At 43.0% G+C, this 23,993-nt stretch overlaps 1 protein-coding gene across 3 annotated transcripts in view; it reads right to left on the reverse strand.

Annotated features, from left to right (window-relative positions):
- FLI1 (Fli-1 proto-oncogene, ETS transcription factor) overlaps window positions 1–23,148 on the reverse strand; it is a 108,899-nt gene extending 85,751 nt beyond the window's left edge. For 2 of the 3 annotated variants that reach the window (XM_089537658.1, XM_089537657.1), the window contains exon 1: window positions 19,590–19,789. In XM_089537658.1, coding sequence (XP_089393784.1) covers window positions 19,590–19,607 — 18 coding nt within the window. In that variant the 5' untranslated portion in view covers window positions 19,608–19,789. Of the gene's footprint in view, window positions 1–19,589; window positions 19,790–23,022 lie in introns of those variants that run through there. The other variant, XM_089537659.1, reaches the window with a different exon arrangement.
- Window positions 23,149–23,993: the final 845 nt, after the last annotated feature.

A 23,993-nucleotide genomic window follows, 5' to 3' on the forward strand; every position in this document is an offset into this window, starting at 1 on the left:
AAGTAAAATCATAACAGCATCATGCCCTTCAACATCTCACAGATGAAAACCAGCATACATGTGGTCAAGCAACATCAAAACGTGGTTAAGATGGCAAAAGTTATTGATGAGGAAGAACAGATGACCTAAGAGAGCATACAAATTAGTACAATTGGAGAGTATGCCTTTTCCTTTCATCTTGCCTGCCATCATGACACTAATGTCACTGAAGAGAGAGCTAAGAAATGTAACCTTTTTTTGATGTCAACTCTTAGAATCCTCTAGCCAGATTAGAGCATTTGTAGTCTAAAAAATAACTTTTCCAAGCTCTGGATGCAGAATGTTTACCCTAGCTGCCAGGAGAATGGTGATCTCCACTGTCAGCACATAAAATAAATGGTGGCACTAATGTGTGCCATGAGCTCTTGTTTCACGAGACTTCTTTATTTAAATAAAATAAAATAAATCAGCAATTTGTATAATTGATTCTGCTAGTCATGAGGTGGGGCAGAAGCTTCTGCAGGATGTGACGGGCCCGACCTGCAACCGCTGGGAATCTTATTCAGCTCTGGAAGTGCCAAGCCGCAAGGCACTGCCCACAGTTTAAAGTATATTTTGGAAGTGCTTTCAAAACACACACATGAGCTAAGATTCTCAGAAAGTTGAGTTCTCTGTACAAAAATACCATACTCTGTTCTACTTTTTAGCAGAATCACAATATACACAGCCATATACTAGCGGTTAAGATGTCACTTCTGATGATCAGAAGATCGGAAGGTTGGCAGTTCGAGGCCCAAGTGTTGTATGATGGGGTGAGCGCCTGTCACTAGTCCCAGCTTCTGCCAACCTAGCAGTTCGAAAGCATGCAAATACAAGTAGATAGATAGGTATCACTTCAGTGGGAAGGTAACAGCATTCAGTGCAGTCATGATGTCTCTTTGGCTTAGTAACGGAGATGAGCACCACCCCCTACCGACAGTTATGAATAGACATTCATGTCAAGGGACTACCTTTACCTTTACCTTTAAATATCCCCTATTACAAAATATGTATTTTAGCTTCCCAAGTAGGAGATAAAGCTTATTTTTGGTCCCTGTCCTGCCTAATTAAGACCTCTAATCTCTCATGTTTTGCATATGGAAGAGAGGGGAGGCCAGAAGAAAATCTTTGGACCTAAGTCTTGGCTCATCATTCAACAACTGATTGTGACTAAAGAAGTGGGATTTACCAGGATTGTAACACTGCCTTTCACACTTCAGTTTTTGTATCATAGAATCATAGAGTTGGAAGAGACCGCAAGGGCCATCCGGTCCAACCCCATTCTGCCATGCAGGAACTCTCAGTCCCTGACAGATGGCCATCCAGCTTCTGTTTAAAGACCTCCAAGGAGGAAGACTGAGCCAGCTTAGTGTAGTGATTTAAATGTTGAGCTAGAACCCTGGGATACCAAGGTTTGAATCCCCACTTGGCCCTAAAAACCCACTGGGTGACATTGGGCAAGTCACACTCTCTCAGTCTCAGAGGAAGGCAGGGACAAACCCCCTCTGGATAAATTCTTCCAAGAAACCCTTGTGATACCTTAGGGTTGCCATTAGGCAGGAATGATCTGAAGACACACAACAACAACATATTGGTTGTGGCAACAATTCACACAGTAGCTTTCTTGCACTGAGGACAGTTTGGGACAGGTGCTCAATAATTCTGCCATCCTGTCCCTCATCATCATTTCTCTATTAACCAGCAGACTGTTGATGCTTCCCACTTCTATTTTTCCCCACTATCATAATTTTGTTAGTGCAACGTTCCTTCAGTGAACTCCAATGGGACTTTTAGGGACTTTCTTTGTCTTCCAGAGCCCACATCACCAGAAGGAATTACCTCCGTCTGCATGGAGATCCCTCCATACCGTCTGAACTGAAAAGAAGAACAATAACATCTTGACAAAATGTAGGCCTGTGTTTCCCATATTTTATTTTCTTCTAACACCTTTGCCTGATGAATAAGTCAGTGGAGCTTCAAAAGCTTGCTTCATGTTTTTTGTGCTTTTTAGTCACCCAATAAAGGTATTACTGTTTTGTGGATTTTGGATGTTACTGTACTTTTGACTAGACCTATTCACTCAATGAGACTGACTTAAGTGTTGGCTCCTCATTCATACTGTGTGGCCCTTGGTATATATACCCCACTCACTTCCGTGTCAGCATTCTCTGAAGATGGCAACCACAGATGCTGGTGAAACATCAGGGAAAAAATCTCAACAACAACAATAACAACAAAACAACAACCCATAATACTAAGATCCAAATGGCTATGGAGATTATCAGACGGAGGGAAGTGCTTCCATGCATGTAATGGGTTTTTCCCCCAAAAAAATGTTATTTCTCAAACATCGTCCCTACTTTCCCCAGTGCTGTAGCTTTTGAAAGGGAGAAGAGTTCCAAACCATTATTTATTGCATAGTTGCTGCTGTTCCAAAGAGAGGATGTGCAAATCTACAGCGCTATATAAATAAATAATAATAGATAATAATAATACTATAAGCATCATTATTACAACAATCAGTGACTATTTCAGGATTTTGACAAATGTTGATCTAAGCTGAGATCCTCCATCGTTTCAGTATAGTGTAGTGGAGCTATGCTCTACCTACTCCAACATCTGGAGAGCGATTAAGCATATGACTTCCCGAATTAAGAGGCCGAAGTAATACAGGGACAAGATCCTGCCACAAGCCCAGATGCCAACTCTGTCCCCAAATGCTCTTTTTCCAAGGTAATATATGTCATCCTGAGAGCCAGCATGCTGCATTTTTTTGGATGTTGGACTATGACTCTAGAGACCAGGGATCGATTCCCAACTTGGCCATGAAACCCACTGGACGATCTTGAGCAAGTCACACTCTCTCAGCCTCTGGGGAAGGCAATGGCAAACCCCCTCTGAACAAATCTTGCCAAGGAAACCCCATGATAGGTTCACCTAAGGATCGGCATAAGTTGGAAATGACTTGAAGGCACACAACGCGCACATACAAACCATCAATGCCCCTCCATCCTCTGCATTGGACAAACAGCAGAGTGTCTATGGAGTGGAGTTTATGGACACAAATCGGACTTTAGAAATGGCAATACCCAAAAACAAGTTGCAGAACATTTCAACCTTCCTGGACATGCAGTGAGGGGTTTATAAACTGTGGACCTTGAAGAAGGAAATCACAAAGGAAGACTTGAAAAAGTAACTGCTGAACTGGATTATGTTCACAATCTATTAGCAGAGGTATAAATAAGGACAATGGTTTCATGGCACACTACATATATTAATACAAGAGTCACATATAACAAAAGGAATCTTCTCAGAGAGAGGTTTGAACACTTTGAACCCTGGGAAACTGACTTTTGGTAAACAGATTTAATGCTTTTACACATCAGCACTACCTGACCACTGTAAAGATCTGTATTGCATTCACAATTTGTGGCAAGGATCATGATTTGTATCTTTCTGGATCCTGTCACATGCTATCCCATGCCCACAAATGTATAAATATGCCCTATGGCTTTAATACCACTTGGTACTGCATCTGAAGAAGTGGGTTCATATCCATTAATGCTTATTCAAAAATAAAAACCTGTTAGTCTTAAAGGTGCTGCCACATTTCCTTGCTTCCCTCCCCTTGCCTTCCTTCTTTTTATGAACAGTACAGTCCACCAAATAACAAAACAAATCAACCTTCATCCTCTTCTTTTGCTCATTGTATGAACTGAGCCTTAAACTATGGAAGCAGAGCCAGAGATATGGCAGAGGAGCTTCCAGTGATGCCAGCAATTCTAGCTTTAGGGCTAGAAAGATGAGAAATCTTGCAAGGGAAGGAAGTGATAGAAAAGGAGAAAAATTACTACTGTTTTTGGCAATACGAAAAATACAGACTATAAGTATCGACCGTCAAAACATTTCTTGGAGGATCAAAAATGAGCCATGAGATTGCATGCTTCTCCTCCTCCTTGGCATGACCTCAGTTTCACTTCCCCATTTAATGCTAACAAAAATTTGCTGTAAAATCTGTATCAGCGTGGCATGCTTTGTTCTTGCTCCTCTGTATCCACAAGGAGGAATTAAGACATTGTAACAGATGGACGACAAAAATATTTGCACAGCACTTCTCGTCTTGGTCTGAGTTCGTAGTCTCCTCTACGTATCACTAGCCATTTTTTCATCTTCATGGCAAACGTCATTTTCATAGCTCTTTTGAGTCACTGGATGTCCCAGAACTTCTTATAAACGCAGGCTTAAAATTGTTATCTTGGGCAGCTGAGGGTGGAATCAGTCATATGGCTTTTTGTGGGTTTTTTCGGGCTATGTGGCCATGTCCACATAGCCCAAAAAAAGCCACAAAAAACTATGGATGCCGGCCATGAAAGCCTTCGACTTCACAGGTCATATGACTGTCAAGCCTGTTAGTTAACCCTGATACTGCTATACATGAGCAGCAATCATTTCTCTGCCATTTAAGCATTCAGAGAGAGAATTTTGCATTCCTCCTATCTGCAGAATACATCAGCGCTCTCCATAGATGATAAAAGCCCCTCCTTATTCATTTATTTCAAGAAAACCAACAGCAACGATAACAAAAAAAGGCATTCAGGAGTCCTTTTCTGTGTTTTTTTCCCCCCAAGGGGGACGATGCTGCTGCCCTTTTCTTTTCTGATACATTAATTAATGCAATTGAATCAATATCCAAGCCTGGCCCCATTTAAAGAGAAGACTATTCAGGGACATTATTATGTCTATTAGTCTTCATTATGGCAGGGCTGATCAAGGCCAGATCCCCTGGGCTGATTTGCATGGGGTTCTGGCAGGTGCTAGCCCAGGTGTCCCATTGGCATTCAGAGAAGACACACAGAGAAGACAATTCCCATCTCCAAACAGCATTTGCATAAAAGGAAAATATGGAGACAGATAAAAAAGGGAAAGGCTAATGAGTTCTCTGCCGGGGTTGATTCACGTGACCCTTGGGCACGTGTGGAGCTGCTTTTTCTCCCTGTCCACAATGACATTTATATCCACTTAGATTCTGATGTGGGGCCATACAGGGCTGGTCTTCTGTGAAGCAGTGCAAGATGGGTTTGCCTCAGGTGGCAGAAACTGGGTGGCAGTGGCGAGGTAGTGGAAAACAAAGCTATGCGCCTGCCATCCTGCTTTCTCTAGGCGTGCTGGGAAACAGAAAAATAAAAGGAGCCAGACTGAACCAGAGGCCTGTTTAGCATAGCATTCTGTCTACATAGTGGCCAACCAGTTGCCCAGGGGGAGCCCACAAGCATTATTATTATTATTATTATTATTATTATTATTATTATTTATATAGCACTGTAGATTTATACAGCGCTGTACATGATATAACTGCAACTGCACCCTTTATCATGCTCTCCCAAGCAACAGATGCAAAGAGTCACACTGACTGGGGAAGATATTATATTATTATTTATATCCTGGGACTCAGAGCGTCTTATAGGTTAAAAGAACTGTACAGTTGCATACAAAAGATATGTAGCTATCCTGACCAGCAGCCATTAGTGAGCCCATTTTCCATGAATTTATCCAGGTCCCTTTTAAAGTTATTTGAGTTGGCAGCCATCACTGTGTATTGTGAAATAAGCTCCACAGTTTGATTAAGCAATGTCTGAAGAACTACTTCCTTTTATCTATTCTGAATCTCCCAGCATTCAGTTTTTGTGGACAACCCCACTAAGACTTTTATAAATCTGCAGACAGAAATAAAGAGGAGGAAAGAGACCCATGCCTTCTACATTTATGGCCCCACTGCTGTAGTAGTCACACATACACTGTGGAGGACTTTCCCCCGATCCAGCTTTCTGTCATGCTTCCCTGCCCATAGTTTTCCTCCTCCTATAGCCATTACCTTCACAACAACACCAATACTGCCAAGGGTTTGATATCATTGAATGGAATGACTATGTAAATCTATCTTGAAGATTATCTTCACAGCAAAAACAGAAGAACTAAGAGATTACATGAAGGCTGCTTCATGCAATGTAAAAAGGAAAGTGTCCATGCCCCCTCCTCAATTTGATGAATGTAGAGGTATGGATGCACATATAAGAACTCAGTCTTCCCACCAAGTACTTGCAGAGGCCCCAGGATTCCTCACCAAAACCACTTATTACTTATGGGAGAAAGCTCTATTCTATCAGATGCCTTAGGGACTGCCTGGGCATGCTACCTGAGGGATTGTGGGAGTTGTGATCCACAAAAGCAATTTCAACAAGCTTTACACATTTGTTTATTCTACAGTCGCCAGTGTCCTCAATGACTAATGTAAAAGCTCTATGAAGACAGTGGTTCTTTCAGTGTCAGTGAAAGACAGAAAAGATGCCAGCGGCTTGCAGTATTATGTGATCAACAGCTTAAATTACTTTTGAACATCTTCAGGGTATGAAATGATGGGCCGCTCTCTCGCTCTCTCTCTCTCTCTCTCTCTCTCTCTCTATCTATCTATCTATCTATCTATCTATGGCCTCCTTGCATCCATGCATCCATATTTATGTGGAAGCACACTGGAGACAAGATGCATCCACTGAGCCACTCAGATATTTCATTTCTAGGGATGTTAGGAAGGCGAGCGCACCTCAGAAATCAAACAACATACACTGCAAACATATTACCCATTCCTGCCAAGGAAAACAAAAATAAAGATGAAAGTCAGTAGGGAATTCCCAGAGACAAGGGCCACAAAAATAGGGACTGGTCAATAGACACAGATGAATGAATGCATTTACAGTATGGTGTCCCTATTGGTCGATTGCGTATTGCTGTGGTGTGGAGGAGGCATGCTCTGAAAACCTGTGGTTAAGGGGACCATGCATTCTACTTTAAAGAAGACACTACCCCTGGATAAGCAGGCCATTAAGTCAGTTTCTTCCATCACACTAAAATGTATTGCATCCGTATTTAACTTCCATTAATTCTTTCTAAATGTCCACTTTTATGCAAAAATTAGCAATTGCCAATATTATACATCAGTGCACCCTTCGTTTTGGTGGTGGTGGTGGTTATAAGACTTGTAGTTGTGCGATATTTCTGACCAGGTACAACCAGCATATTTGTTTCCTCTCAGTGCTGAATTCTCTGAAGGGATAAATACTGGACACTGGTTGAGAGTTGTAGGAATAATTGTCCAGGTTTGTATTAGAACATTCTCAAAATGTTCTCCCTTGAAAGCTTTATTTAGTATATTTTGTCCTGTACTCTACTCTATCACACACAATATATGTCCCATTTTAGCAGCACTTTTTCAGCTGCTTTTCAAATGTCCCAGTTTTTCTTTCCTCCTCCTATTTTCGCTCTTTGTTCCCAGTTTATTCCAGTTACTATGAGGTGACCCAGCAGTGGGCAGAGCAGGGAAGAAACAAAACCTTGCCTTTTCCAGGAGGCTCAGGCAAAAGCAAACAGCTGCATAGAATCATGGGATTGTAGAGTTGGAAAAGACCACAAGGGCCATCCAGTCCAACCCCATTCTGCCATGCAGGAACTCTCCTAAGTTGTGTATTCTTCCTCATTAATAATGTATACCTGCTTAATCACACTCCAATGTTGTTTGTACACATGTGCCCCAGTCTTCATCTCTGAAATGCTGGACCTTATGGATGGAGGATGATCCCCCCCTCCCCCCGGCCTTTCCAACTTGGAGTTTATACATAACTCAAAAAAGGAAGCAATTTTTGCTCCTCCCCCTCAAAAAAAATTCTTTCTGAAAAGAAATTGTTGAAAATAGTATTGAAAATGAAAAACATACAGGCCAGTACTCAGACAATTCTATTTTACCAAAAAAATATTGAAAAGGAAAGGAAAGGAGCTAAGGTTCAATGCAAACATTATGCGAAGCTCCCTGGGAGAATTGGAACAGGAGCAACCGAGGAGTTATAGCTTCCTTTGTTCTGTCAAAAGGGAAAAAGGAAACACATCAGGAAGCCAGGCTGTGGAGCACAGGAAGTCTCTCTTGGCCTGATAAAAAGAACTGATGCAAGGTGGGTTCGGATGGAGTTATAAGTCAATCAAATTTGGAAGAAGTCGAAGAAGCTGCGTATGGGAACAGTTGGAAAAAGGTCAAAAATTACACACAAAGAGTTATGGAGTTGTAGTGTTCACTCGCTCTCGCATGCAACAAATCAAAGCACATTTGTTTAGTAAATTAAGCACAGTAACCCAGCAAACAGGTTCCCAACTCCTGTTTGTTTCAGAACATTAACATGCCAAGAGGAGGGATGTTGTTGTTGTGTGCCTTCAAGTCATGTGTGACTTGTGGAAACCCTAAGACAAGATTTGCTCAAAGAGTTTTGCCATTGCCATTCTTTTAAGGTAAGACAACGTGACTTGCCCAAGGCAGAGAAGGGATTCAAACCCTTGTCTCCAGCTTCCTAGTCCAACATTCAAACCACTACACCACACTGGCTGCAGGGGTGAAATTGCTAAGAGCAAATTGTAGGATAAACAATGTGCCTAACCCTTTGCATGCCTGTTCCATTGCAAATATCATATCTTCCCTTATCACCACGCTCATTTCTGATCTGATGCTATCAGGCTTATGTCAACCAACTGGCTGTTGTTGTTGTTGTTGTTCCAGCAGTAATAGGTACAAGTAGTGATAGCTGCTCTGGGAACAATTCCAAATGGACTGACAAAACATCTGAATGAAATCGCTATAATACGACCACAATAATACAGTTACAGAAAGCAACACTCCTTAGAATATGACAGATTATCTCCTAATATCTCATTGATTCCTAAACTATGGGATCTAATCCGAATTGTTGATGGTGCAAAACACAAGTAGACCTGCAGACTGTGGAAACAACAACAAGAAGAAAAATAACAACAACAGTAAAGAAATGAGATCAGAAATCCTGACTAGGGGAGGAAGGAAAAAACCCACTACACAACAAATCCAACCTTTCTAGATATTTGGGATCAGATACTTCATATCATCATCATCATCATCATCATCATCATCATCATCATCATCATCATCATCATCATCATCATCATCCTAGGTATAAATAAGAGGATCATACAATAAGACTGATATACAAAGGGGTGGGGGATTCACAAACTTCACAAAACTCTGATGATTAAACACAGCCTGGAAATCATAGGCATCCCCTCAAGTACAAATGTATGGAAATGGTGCTTCTAATGTATAATAGATTAACTCCATGTGAAAACTGCAATATCATGGGCAATATTTTTTATTAAAACCATGCGGAAAGAAAACAGTTGAATGAAAGTGTTTCACAAAACCAAAGTTTTTTTTTTTTAATAATCTTGTTCAAGGGTGAGATGGTTCCAATGGTAGACTTTTGTAGACCCTGTTATACTTTGTGGGCCGTATTTAATAGCCGAGTATAAGTTTGCATTCACAGCTAAAGGTAATAGATTGGTTCAATCAATCCAGTCTAACCCAGACTCAGAAAATATAGTTTTGGGGGCTGCAATTCCCAGATGGCCCCCACCATGCTGGCTACTTGAAGATAAGGGAGCTGACATTCAGAAAAAGAAGGAACATTTCCAAGCTCTGATCCAGCTCACCAGGCATCCGCCTCAACAGACATGAAACCTTCAACCATAGGAATTTTCGTTACTTGTTTCAGTGTAGGAACAGCTCTAGACATGAAACTCTGTGGCTGCAAAATGGAGGTGTTTCTGCAGAATCATAGAATCATAGAGTTGGAACAGACCTCAAGGGCCATCCAGTTCATCCCTATTCTTCGATGCAGGAACTCTCAGTCAAAGCATCCCTGACAGATGGCTATCCAGCCTCTCTTTAAAGACCTCCAAGGAAGGAGACTCCACCACTCTCTGAGAAAATGTATTCCACTGTCGAACAGCCCATACCACCAGTAGTTTATCTTTCAGAACCCACCAAGAGCCCACACATACCTTAAAATACCTGGCTAAAAATCAGCCAAAAATTACCATATAGTGAAAGTGGCCTGACCTCACCTCCAATTATTTTGGCTGCAGTGGTGCAACACTTGGGGTGGGCTGCAAGAGTGAAAAAACGCCCCCCAATAAGTTGCCCTTCCTTGTTCTGAAATGATACAAGTCAGCGTGAAAATGTGCATGTGGTGTACATGTATATGCACACACATTTCCGCTGAAAATCAAACATTGCTCCTTCCTCTTTTCACAGAGAAGAGCTATTGCAATAGTAGCTCTGCAGTGAATTTATTCCTATCTACGCCAAGCATTTAGCATTCCATTCGCCTCCATTATGGTTTGAAGATCTACAAAAAGAGCAGGGGCAGCTACCATTTTACATAGCTAGCTGAGTATCTGCTGTTACTAACTATGGTAATTAAAATGGAATCTTGTGTAGTAAGGGCCCTAAAAGCCCCCTGAGGATTCAGTTTAATCCCTTCTATCAGACCTTAGGTGGTTCTTAGGACCTTTCACAATTATAGCAATACGATTCCATTTTAACTACCATCCTTCCGTCATATGAAATTTTGGAATTTGAAGGGAGGGTGTTTTTTTTTTAGAATTTACACAAAATTACAAATTCCAGGATTCACAATGCTATAATAATGTAGTGTGAAAGACCCCTTATTATTGTGGAGAGGATCACTTGCTTGGAGCACAGAAGTAGTGCTTCTGGCCATAAGAACGGATCCTCACTTTGATGCTAGGGGATAAGGTGGCCAAAGTAATACAAATGATCAAGAGCATAGTTTTTTGTGGGTTTTTTGGGCTATGTGTCCATGTTCTAGATGAGTTTATTCCTGACATTTCGCCTGCATCTGTGGCTGGCATCTTCAGAGAATGTTGGCACTGAAAAGAAGTTGGCCAGCTCTCCCAAAAAACCCACAAAAAACTATTGATGCCAGCCATGAAAGCCTTCAATTTCAGATCAAGAGCATATTGGCCATGTTGTAAAACCATGATATCAGAACAAGAAACATGGGGAAAGGATGAGCATCAGGAGCTCGGAAAGTCAGTATGCACTCAGTGTCTCTTATGTTTTGGATGCTTGAAACAGGTGCAAACCTGTAGTATATGAGCATAGCTTTAGCTTTGAAGTTGGACAAACAGAGGCTTGTGGGCAGCTGCTCTTTCCTTTTCAGGCTGCACAAATAGTTCCTTGTCTGTCCCTTCAATGATCTTTCCTCCTCCATCTGTTAGGTTGTGGCAAACTGAATTTTCAACCAGAGGAGCACCAGCTGCATAAAAATGCCAGTTACCGTTAGGACTTTGCCAGGTGCACTGGTAGTTGCCTCCAGATTAGCAAGGAACTGCTGCCACCATATCACTTCAGACACACCTTATCCTCTCTCATTTTGGAAGCTAAGCAGGGTCGCACCTGGTTAGTACTTGGATAGAAGACATGGGAATACCAAAGACCTCCAGGATGGGCAGTAAAGAATCCTGCCCAAAGTCCTGGGCAGCGGCTACCTCTGTTAGCTTTACTCATTTTTTCTTGACCATCTTCTAGTGCTTTTTTCTTAAGATCAAGCATTACAGAATGTGTTATGCATCACTTCAAAGGGTTTGCTTTGGGTTTGTTTTTTTCACCTTGGCAACCTTTGGCTTGACCTACTGGGAAATGATCAGCCCTGGTTTCCTAAATGCATTAATGTTAAAATGTAGAGACTTTTTTTTTCTTAGTAGCATATCAGTCATTTCTTGGATTGTATCAGTAAATGGATGAGATAGTTTACAAGAATTTTAGGTCCTGGGTGATAAGTTGTACCGTGAACACTGATGGGAACTTGACGTTTGACTGGGATCATTCAGATGCTTACAGATAAATATGTGCCAAAATGCACTGCAGTTTGAGACCACTTTAACTGCCCTGGCTCAATGCTAGGGAATTCTGGGAACTAGAGTTTTGTGCGACATTGCGCCTTCTCTGTCAGAGAATTCTGGTACCACAATAAACTCCAATTTCCAGCACTGAGCTAGAGCAGTTAAAGTGGTCTCAAACTGGATTATGTCTGCAATGTGTTTGGACCTATGTTATCTAAGTCTGTCTCTATCTTTTTTCCCCTCCTGCTTACACACTTTGCCTGAGGAAAGTAAGGTTGCCAATGGAACCTGAAACTTTTCACTGGAGGTTTTCTCCCATTCGGCCCCTTCCCTTCAGAAAGTATGTCAACACCCCTCAATGCTTTTAAGACATCTGCAACTAGTACCCCAGTCCACACTCTCATCTCACATCTATTTGCATACAAAGCAACCACAGAACAAAAACTATAATAGTCAGGAAGCAAGGGGTCATGAAAGAACAAGGTTATATTGCAGGGTTATTATTATGAATAACACTCACCTTATTGCTCATCATCATCGTTGTTGTTGTGTGTGCCTTTAAAGTCATTTCCAACTTATGGAAACTAAAGGGGTATCATGGGGTTTTCTGGGGCTGAGATTGTGTGACTCACTCAAGGTTTCCATAGCCAAGCAGAAAACTGAACCCTGGACTCCAGAGTCATAGTCCAATGCTCAAACCACTACACCACACTGGCTCTCCTCATCATTATAGCTATACTCACATATGCATTTTTGATGGGCATTTTGCTTAGTGCAGCATCCCTGGGAATTGAATGTGGTGGCTATCTACCCAGAGTTTAGAGATACCTACTGTAGGAAATGCCATTTGTTAATAAAGCAGCATCTGTTTTGGTATCTTAAACCAGCCTTCCACAATCCAACAGTTCTCCAAACATTCTAAATTACAACATCCAGATGCCGCCAACGTGACCAATAGTAAAGAATGATAGGAGCTGCACTCTAACATATCTGGAAATCATAACACCAGAGAAAACTGCCTTAGATCTATGCGTTCACTAAAGTGCTGATAAATCTTGACTTTCTTCACTTCCATAGGACTGTTTATCCTCCTCTGAGATTATCCAACCAATGGGGCACTACATTACTATAAACCCTTTGTGCTTTCATGGCATACACCATGAGATTTCATCAAGGGCAACTCTCCTTCATTGCCATAGCATTCATTGTAATGTCATTTAGCACAGGCATTCATAATTCCCTTTATTACATTTTACTGGCAGGGATATGCAATATTTATTCCTTGCAAAAACACAAGACAAGCCATTTCACCTGCTAAATTTTACAAGTAGGTGAACAGAATATAAATATAACCGCTTTGATCACCCTGGAAATAAAGTTTTTATTATTATTATTATAAATGCATTGCATATTACGAAATGGAGAATGCTACACTCTTCTTCACAGAAGACACCTCTGATGAACCTCATATTTTAAATGGGGGTTATGAAAGATTTCCTACACCAGGTTCCTGCCTCAATCAGATAAGCTGAGCATCCTGGAGGATCTTCCTCAGTTGTAACATGAACATGATTTAGACATTTGTAAATCAAGGAGACCTGGGATCAGCTGGGGGGGGGGGGGGCACACATTCCCCAACTTTATCTTAAACCAGCAACAAAACCCCAGATTATCTGATTACCTGAAGGACAAATTCTCAGTACCTGAAGGCAAAATCAGTGGTTTTGTTGCTGTTTTAAGACAAGGATGGGGAATGTGTGGCCCTCCAGCTGTTGGACTGAAGTTCTGATCAACCCTTGTTAGAAGAACTAATGGTAGGGTATGATGGCAGTTGCTGACCAACAAAATCTGGAGGGTCATACATTTCCCACCCCTGATTTATGGGGTTAATACTTTGTGGTTTATCCAAGGGCCAACCTGCACATAGAATCATTGATAGACTCATAGAGTTGGAAGAGACCACAAGGGCCATTCAGTCCAACCCCATTCTGCTATGCAGGAAATCTAAATCAAAGCATCCATGACAGATGGCCATCCAGCCTCTGCTCAAAGACCTCCAAGGAAGGAGATTCCACTACACTCCGAGGGAATGTGTTCTGCTGTCGAACAGACCTTACTGTCAGGAAGTTCCTCCTAATGTTGAGGTGGAATCCCTTTTCCTGCAGCTTGCATCCATTGTTCTGGGTCCTATTCTCTGGAGGAGCAGAAAACAAGCTTGATCCCTCCTCAATTTAACATCTCTTCAAGTATTTAAACAGGGCTATCATATCATCTCTTAACCTTCTCTTCTTCAGGCTAAACATCCTCAGCTCCCTAAAGTGTTCCTCATAGGGTTTCATGGTTTCAAGACCATTCACCATTTTAGTCACCTTCCTTTGGACGCAGTCCAGTTTCTCAACATCCTTTTTGAATTGTGGTGCCCAGGTGGGGCCTGACCAAAGCAGAATAGAGTGGCACGATTACTTCCCTTGATCTTGACACTATACTTCTGTTGATGCTGCCTAAAATCGCATTGGCCTTGTTATCTGCCACATCGCATGTAGATTTCAGCTGATGCACATTGAGTGGGGTGTTTGCACAGATATGGCATTCAACGTTTTGAAATAGGTAGAAACGGGATAAGAATTGCATGCTCATACTGCAGTCATTGAGACTGCCACTGACAATCAAAGCATTTGTCCCCAGGGATTGCCTTTCTCAAATTCCCACAAAAGGCAGCAATTAAGCCCAGTTCATTCCACACACACACACACCTTTCATAAACATATGAAATAATTCTACTGTCAAAAACTCCTCAAAAATCTCTTCCACAAAGTGGCACAAAACTGAAGTCTTAGAACTGGAAGAGTGGGAAAGGTGTCCAGTTAAGGAGAGAGTGAGCCCATAGTTGGGGGGGGGGGGTTGCTGTTCTTGATCATATGTTATTATCAGATCCAGAGTTATATTAGCAATATTAAATAATATTCATAACCGCAAAACACATACTTCAAGCCCTGGATAACTTAAGCCAATCCCTCTCCATTTGGAGGATCTCCTTTCCCTTTAAACAAGAGGAGACCAATAAGCTTTGGCCAAACCAAGCATGCTGCCACCCAATAGGGCTGCCAGGGCTCCTTCTTGACTTCATCCATCACTCCCATTATTGTGGGTTGCAGCAAAGCAAAACAACAATAATCACAACATCCCCAGACGGTCACTTCCTTGTAATGCAGTATCAGTAAAGTATCCTTTATCCAATAATTCAAACTCCGAAACGCTCCCAAATCCAAAACATTTCTCATGAGTGGCAGAGACAGCGACACCTTTGCTTCCCAATGGTTCAGTGTATGCAAACATTGTTTCATGCACAAAGTTGTTGTCTAACATTGTGTTTGAGCTATGTGCCCATGGTGTATACGAAACAGAAATGAATTTCATGTTTAGACTTGCATCCCATCTTCTCCAAGGTATCTCATTATATATGTGCAAAGCATTTGAAGCAGTCATTTGAAAGAAAGGGAGTTAGATAGAGAGAGAGAGAGTAAAGACCCAGAACACATTTCAACTGGGAGGGGGACTTGCAACTGGTCTCCTGCACCTAATGTGTCCAATAATAATAATAATAATAATAATAATAATTATTATTATTATTATTATTATTATTATTATTATTATTATTATTTTAGCCTGCCTCTCCCTGTGTTTACTCCTAACTTCCCCCAGAAAACCACCTACATCTCTGGCAGCTGCATCTCAGGGAGTGAGTGGCTGCAGTACAGGCATTTAACCACTGTGCCCCCAGGGCTTTTAAAGCCCTCCTAGAGGACCTATGGCCTTAGCTTGGGGAGGGGTCACGTTCCCCTCCCCCATGAATTGGGGGGAGGAAAGAGTGACCCCCTCAGTAGAGGCCATAGGGGGGTTAAGCAGCGGTATCCCTAGGGTTGGTGTCACCCCTTGCGGTCATTCATGGTGTCACCCTTCCCTTGACCTCCTCCCATTTCACACTATGCAGCATTCTCAGCAGTGCTTGTTTTCCACACTAATGTTACTCATCAATTGTAATTTCCATATATTATTATTATTATTATTATTATTATTATTATTATTATGTTTACTTTGACTAAATTTTAGAATGACCTACCGGAGGAGGAGATTCGTCACATAACATCTCTTAAGGCCTTTTTTAAAAGCCATCAAGACGGATCTCTTCCAGAGTCATACATGGGACCTCTCCACTGTCCCACAACTGTGTTTCCTGGATTCTCCCTTAAATTGCCTCATTTTAATGGGGGTTAAATTTTATTGTAATTTTTATTGCAATTTTAATAACTGATTTTTATGCTGTTGTATTTTAATTGTGGGTTAGGGACTGTGTTATTATTTTAGTATCTTTTATTCTTGATTGTAGCCTTCCCTGATCCTCCAAGGAGAGGTGGGCTATAAATAATAATAATAATAATTATTATTATTATTATTATTATTATTATTACTTATATCCCACCTTCCTCCCAGTATGAGGACTCAAGGCAGCTTACAAATCTAAAACGGCCCAAGTTCAAGCACTATAAAACTTCTAAAATACAAGATTAAAATTAAAAAAACAGTTACACAATTCAAACAATTAAAAACAAGACATGATTAAAATTTAAAGTCCAAAACTCTTCAAAGGAAAAAAAACAGTACCCAGCAGCGTAAAAACCTCTTTACCTGCCACGACATAAACAACTAGTAAAATTAGACTTATACCTTCAAATTACAATATCGTACGCACAACCTAAGCATATACACGCATAGTGAAGATTTGGTTAATTTTTTTAAAGAAAATAACATTTAAAAAGAATTAAACAATTTCAAAATTTCAATTTTTTTTAAAAAATCAAATTTCGAATTTCAAAAAATTTGAAATTTTGGGAGGGCCTCTCCTTTCTTCTCCCACTGATCTTCACCCCACTCCCACCATCTTTTAAAGGACTTTAAAAGGAAGCAGATGAATGGCACATCTGCCCGTTTCTGCCCAAAAGTAGTGTTTGAGGAGCAGTGGTGTCACCCTCGTTTAGGGTGTCACCTGGTGCGGTCCGCACCCCCTACACACCCTGGCCCAATTCAAGAAGGATTTAAAGACCTTCTTATTTCATCAAGCATTCCCCCCATGAACATCTTTTAGGGCCTCCCTCCTCTTCCGTGGCCATGAGGAAGGGCTAACTGGGGTTTTATCTTTTTCATTGCTTTTATTGTTTCTTTGATGTACTGTTTGCGCGCGATTTGTTGATTTATGTATTTTTCATTGTTGTACACCGCCCTGATCTATGGAAGGCTGCGGTATATAAATAAAACTTTTATTATTATTATTTATTTAATTTCATAGTGATGCCACTGGGGCTAAGGGGGCTTTGGGACAGATTTTGGACAGGCTGGGGAAGAAAAGGGAGAGTTCTTTTCCAAAGAGGAAGGAAAAGAGATTAAAAAGAGAGAGAGAGTGATGAGGACAATTTCTTCTTGGTGATCCTCCCTCTCCTTTACCCATATACCAGAAGTCATGATAATTCTAATGATGATGATCATAGAATCATAGAGTTGGAAGAGACCCAAGGGCCATCCAGTCCAACTCCATTCTCCCATGCAGGAACTCTCAGTCAAAGCATCCCTGACAGATGGCCATCCAGCCTCTGTTTAAAGATTTCCAAGGAAGGAGACTCCACCAAAATCTCCGAGGAAGAAGTCTGTTCCACTTTACTGTCGGGAAGTTCCTCCTAATGTTGAGCTGGAATCTCTTTTCCTGGAGCTTGCATCCATTGTTTCTGGTTTTGTTCTCTGGAGCAGCAGAAAACAAGCTTGCTCCCTCCTCAATATGACATCCCTTCAAGTATTTAAACAGGGCTATTATATCACCTCTTAACCTTCTCTTCTCCAGGCTAAACATCCTCAGCTCCCTAAGTCTCTCCTTGTAGGGCTTCATGGTTTCCAGACCCTTCACCATTTTTGTTGCCCTCCTTTGCACATGCAAGTATTGCAAGTTCAATTCCAGCCAGGGCTCAGGCTTGACTCAGGCTTACCCAGAGGGCCTTTTCTATTGCTGCTCTGAAACTATGGACCGATCTGCCACATCTCTACTCTCACAGCCTTTAAGAAGGCTCTTAAGAGGGATCTCTTCCTCCCCACCCAACCTAGCCCCTCTCCCCACCTAGTGTAATTTTTGTTGCTCTGTCCACCAATTCCCCCCCTAATTTTAATACTATTGTATTTTATTGTTTTTAAATGGTGATTATTTAATTGTAATTTTTGTATTGGGATTGTGGGGGGTGGGGGGTTGGGAAGGGACTATTTTGAATTTAATTGTATTTTCTATGTATTTTAATTGCTGTAACCCACCTGGATTCCTTGTCATTGGGCAGGCTATAAATAAATTATTATTATTATTATTATTATTATTATTATTATTATCCTTCTGAGGTTGCTAAAATGAGTACCCAGCTTGTTGTGTGTTTGTTGGGGGGGATTAGCTTGCAGCTTAGAGCAGTAGTCCTCAACTTTTTGGTCCTCTAAATTTTTGAGACTGCAATTCCCAGAATTCCCGGACAATGAACATAATGACTGGGACTTCTGGGAACTGAAGTCCAAAACATCTGGAGGCCCAAAGGTTGAGAGCCACTGGTATGAAGTGGTATATAAATGAAGCTGCTATCGCTATTGCTATTTCCCTCCCAGGTTCTAAGGCTGGGATGGCAGGAGGAGGAGAAAAGATGCTGTGCCACCTTGGCTTCCAGTGCCACCCTATTGCATCCTGCTTTACGAACCAAAGGAAAAGAGAAGGAAAAGCTGCCTTTGGAAGCCAGGGGTACTCACCCCCCTCTCAACCCCATGATGCCCCCTTTCCCATAATAAATAAAGCGGGTTTTTTTTGGGGGGAGCAAGAGAGTAAAATACCTATTGCCATTTGAATTCACTGCACCGTCCGAAGTCCATCAGGAGGAGAAAAGATGCCAAACACTTGGCACAAAGGGAAGGCTGGGGGGGGGGGGGGGTAACCGCCAAATGCCAACCCTTCCCTCCAAAGTCAGGGATGCTTTGATTGTGAGTTCCTGCATGGCAGGGGGTTGGAATGGATGGCCCTTGTGGTCTCTGCCAACTTTAGGAGTCTATGATTCTACCAAAGCAACGAACCCCGCCAGAGACTCAGTTGAGAAGGTCTCAGAGCTCTTTAGCATCGGATCGGGGGAACCCCCCAGCCCCCCCCCAGCCCCGACGTGGATCCAGGGGTGGGGAGGGCAGAGAGATCAAGGTGACCACATGTCCTCCTTTCCCAGGACCTGTCCTCCATTTCCACCTTCCAAAATGCCCTCCCTTTGGCGAATGAGTTTGAAGCAGAAGTTTCTCTCTCTAACAGTAAGCCCCCCCCCCCGCTTTTATTGGGGAGGGTCCTCCATTCAAGGCTCCCGGGTTCTCCTTTGCGGTGGGCTACAGATGTGTGTGGACTCTGGGGAGGAGAAGGGGGTTCACACACATCGGATAAAAGAAAGCTCTGTTCCTTCCATCCATCCCCAATGCTTGAGCTCCCAACCGATGCTCCGGACCCCATTGCTGAGGGGGGGGGGGGAGGCCAAACAGGGGGCAATCGGGGGTCCTCCTCCTCCTCCTCCTTCCATCCCTTTCCCTCCCTTCTTCTTCTTCACCTTCCTCCTCCTCCTCCTCCTCCTCCTCCTCTTCTTCTCTTCCTCCCTTTCCCTCCCTTCTTCTTCTTCTTCCTCCTCTTCCTCCCTCCCTCCCTCCCTTTCCCTCCCTCCCTTCTCCTTCTTCCTCCTCCTCCTCTTCTTCCTCCTCACCTTAATGGTCCCGTCCATTGAGAAGGCTTCCCCTCCGATCGTCCCAGAAACCCATACATCGGAGCCGCTGCTAGAGCTGGCCAGCCCCCCTCGATCGCTCCCTTTTTTCTGTCCCTCCTCGGAATGTCCTGCCAGGGATCTGTAGTTCCTGCCTCCCTCCTTGCCTCCTCCTCCTCTTCCTCCGCCTCTTCCTCACTGACGTTTTCAGCCTCCTTCCCCCCCTCCCCTCCCCACTCCTCTTGCGAAAGAAAGAAAGGGAGACACTTTTGCACCGGATGAAACTTTCTTTCTTTCTTTCTTTCTTTCTTTCTTTCTTCCTTTCCTTTCCTTTCCTTTTCCCTCCCCTGATTGCTAATTTCGGGGAAGTGAAGTCACTCGAGGAGGAACCAAGTCGGGCTGCCTTCGCGATCGGAACATGAATGAGAACAGGATCTCTTTTGAGATAAGCCGCAGAACCCTTGGGATCTTTTGAGAGATAAGATAAGACCTTTTGAGACAAGGAGGCAGAATAAGGACCCCTGCCTTGGCGCTCCTGCCATTTTAACAGCTTTTAAGGCTGCATCCACACGGGAGAGATAACCCGGTTTGGCACCGCTTTAACTTCGTGCCTGACTCAAAGGCTATGGAATTCTGGGAGTTTACTCCCAGAATTCCATAGCCGTTGAGCCAGGCAGCAAGTTAAAGCGGCGACTGTTCAAGCCGACTCCGATTTAGGATCACGGTCTCGATTCATTTCTTCGTTGGTTTTTATCCTCTTTATTTTTGATGGCGCTGTGGGAATGGGAGCTTTGTCGGGGCACCAGAGCGGATTATTTCGGCAGTCTGGAAGCAACTATTAAAGGGACATATATATGTGTGTGAGAGAGGGACTATTATATGTGCTTTTTTAAGTTGCCTCTCGATTTATGGCGACCTCACAGGGCTTTTCTTAGGCCAGGAATACTCAGAGGTGGCCTCTTTTTTCTTTTTTGGACTCCGAAATGTAGCCCTTGGTAGTCGCGGGCGGTCTCCCATCCATCTACCAACCAGGGCCGGCCCTGCTTAGCTTCCAGGTCCAGACGGGAATCTAGTGCCTTCGGGGTATTTAGGCCCTTGTCTGTGGTTTTACACATCTAGGTTAGTTCCCCTATGTCCAAAAATGTCCCCTTTTTTTGGTCCCATGATAGTCCAGTTTTTGGCTTGGGCTGGGAATCATGAAATCATGACGTTTTAAATAATAAAAAAGCAACTATTGTTATTCAAAGATAGAGCTCTTATAGCACTTTTGACATTATTATTATTATTATTATTATTATTATTATTATTTCAACTATTTGGAAATGAGGATGAGGACCGCTTTGTCCAAAGCGAAGCAAAACTTCAGAAGGGAAAAAGCCTAACTCTTCAATACCGTTATCTTTCACGATGCGGGGAAATCTTTCTATATATCTATATCTATCTATCTGTCTCACTCTCCAGTAATCCCAAGCCAGAGGAGACCTTGAAGAACTAGCTTTCCTCTCTCTTCTTCTTCTTCCTCTCTTTTTCTTAAATATTATTTTTTTCTAAATGAAGAACTAATGGAGGAAAAGGAAGAAAGAACAGCGCTGAAAAGTAAGGAAAGTAAGGATGGCAAAGAAGAGAGACGGCCCTTTCCGTTGTTGCTTTGCAAAGACACCTTGGAGCCCTGGCTGACCGGGTGTCCTCCTTTTCCAGGACACGTCCTCCATCCCAGCCTTCGGTCCAAAGAGGAGTTTCCAAAACGCCCTCCGTTTGGAGCCTGGAGTTGGCGTTTTAGATAGGCGTGTTTGGATCTTTTCTTTGGGTAACAGCCTACATTTTATTTTAGGTCTTCAGTTGTCCTACATTTTGTCCTCCTTTGCGGTTATTAGGACCTCGGCTCACCCTCAATAGAAAAAGGATCGCTCCGTCGCCAAACGTTGACAAAACCTAAAGCAAACCCTGCAAGTCGGGCGTTTCTAGCTAAGTCTTTAAACCCGTTTTTCCTTTTCCTTTTTAATCCCATGGACGTTTCAAACCATTTTCTTGTCACCGATCCTATGTCTGTTGGTTTCTGTCTTCCCATCTGCCTGGAAAGAAACCCCTCAAACTCAATGGGATTTCCCTTGGAGCAGCTGTCAGAAATGGAGGCGTCGGGGTTTAGGTTTGGGCTGCCATGCTATGGAATTCTGGGAAGGGTAGTTTGTTGGGGGCACCGGGGTTTCATAGTCCATCAAGATCTGGACTGGATCCATTTCCCCTACACACACACACACACATATATGTATAAGTATAGGTATGTCTACATTTCCCAGATGATAGATAGATAGATAGATAGATAGATAGATAGATAGATAGATAGACAGACAGACAGACAGACAGACAGACAGGGGCTGCGCCAGAGGTGCCCCAACAAACTAGCCTTCCCAGAATTCCATAGCAGGGAGCCATGGAAAGGGTTACCAAACCGGATCATTTCTGCAGCGCGGATGCTGCTGCGAATAGTGTCTCTTTCCACTCCTGGATCTGGGATAAAGGTATCACTTCATCCCACGAAGGTGAAGAAAAAGAAAAACCATGTCCCTTAAAAAAGAAAGAAAAAAGGAGGGATTAAAAAGAAAAAAGACTTTCCTGGGAACAGTTAGCCTTTCGCCCTTTCTACGAACTCTTCGGGTCGTTGGTTCTTCGTTTGCAAAGGAGAAACTTGAACTCTCGGCTTCTGAAAATGGGGTGGTTTTTTTTTAAGGGGGATCCATCCTAAACCCTGAAGGAGATGTTCAACTCTGAAGAGTCTTACTTCCAAGCAACGTAAAGATCGACCCCCGGCCAAAAGGAAAACAAAAGCAAACAAAACCACCCGATCCCAACACAGCCATTTTCAATCTAACCCCCTTCTTTTTCCCTCTCCCCCCCCCCCCTCCACGCTTTATTTCAAACGATAGAAATCTCTTTATTTCGGAGACTGGATCCTTCCTCTAAAGCAGGTTGATTCCTTGAAAGACCCCCCCCCCCCGCAACCACCAACAGCCCCCCAAAAATATGGGGGGAAGGAGGACCTTTAATTCACAGGGCTTTAACTCTAGCCCCTTTCCCTAAAAGTCCATCAAAAGCTTGAATTCTAGCCCCTAAGTCCCTCCAGATCTGGATTGGATCCATTTCCCATATAAGTGGGGAATACATAGGAAATGATTCCAATCCAGATCTGGAGGGACTTAGGGGCTAGAATTCAAGCTTTTGATGGACTTTCAGGGAAAGGGGCTTGCATTCAAGATCTTGCACTTGGGATATATATACACTGTTCAGGAAGGGGCTTTTTTTTGGGGGGGGGGAGCTCTAGGAAATCCAGAAGAAGCGAAAGAAATTAAAAATAAAACGGGAGAAAGAAAGAGAAGAAACTCGTGCTCCCGGTGAGAGAAGTCCCAGTATCCCCAGCCTTCTCTGGGGAGACGGTTACCTGAGCCAACGTCCAGACTTTTCTCCCCCTCCTTTGGCTGCTTGGGCTGGGTGTGTGTGTAAAGTCCAATATGGTGTGTGTGTGTGTGTGACCGAGAGACCCTCCCTCCTCCTCCTCTTCCTCAGGAAAAGGGGGGAAATGGGGGGTCCGCCTGGGATTCGGCTGAAGCGGAGGAGCGAGGTGGGCTTCTCGAGGGAAGGGTTGAGGGGGCAAGGCGGCTGAAGAAGAGGAGAAGAGGAAGAGGAAGAAGAGGGAGGAGGAGGAGGAGGAGGAAGAAGAAGAAAAAGAGGAGGAAGAAGAGGGAGGAGGAGGAGGAGAAAGAAGAAGAAAAAGAGGAGGAAGAAGAGGGAGGAGGAGGAGGAGAAAGAAGAAGAAAAAGAGGAGGAAGAAGAGGAAGAGGAAGAAGAGGGGGAGGAGGAGGAGGAGGAGAAAGAAGAAGAAAAAGAGGAGGAGGAAGAGGAAGAGGAAGAAGAGGGGGAGGAGGATGAGGAGGAGAAAGAAGAAGAAAAAGAGGAGGAAGAAGAGGAAGAGGAAGAAGAGGGGGAGGAGGATGAGGAGGAGAAAGAAGAAGAAAAAGAGGAGGAAGAAGAGGAAGAGGAAGAAGAGGGGGAGGAGGAGGAGGAGAAAGAAGAAGAAAAAGAGGAGGAAGAAGAGGGAGGAGGAGGAGAAAGAAGAAGAAAAAGAGGAGGAAGAAGAGGGAGGAGGAGGAGAAAGAAGAAGAAAGAGGAAGAAGAGGAAGAGGAAGAAGAGGGGGAGGAGGATGAGGAGGAGAAAGAAGAAGAAAAAGAGGAGGAAGAAGAGGAAGAGGAAGAAGAGGGAGGAGGAGGAGGAGAAAGAAGAAGAAAAAGAGGAGGATGAAGAGGGAGGAGGAGGAGAAAGAAGAAGAAAAAGAGGAGGAAGAAGAGGAAGAGGAAGAAGAGGGGGAGGAGGAGGAGGAGAAAGAAGAAGAAAAAGAGGAGGAAGAAGAGGAA

Source organism: Sceloporus occidentalis, unplaced genomic scaffold (genome assembly GCF_023333645.1).
Source record: "Sceloporus occidentalis isolate IW3139 unplaced genomic scaffold, rSceOcc1.0.p SCAF_9, whole genome shotgun sequence".
Classification (NCBI taxonomy): domain Eukaryota; kingdom Metazoa; phylum Chordata; class Lepidosauria; order Squamata; family Phrynosomatidae; genus Sceloporus; species Sceloporus occidentalis.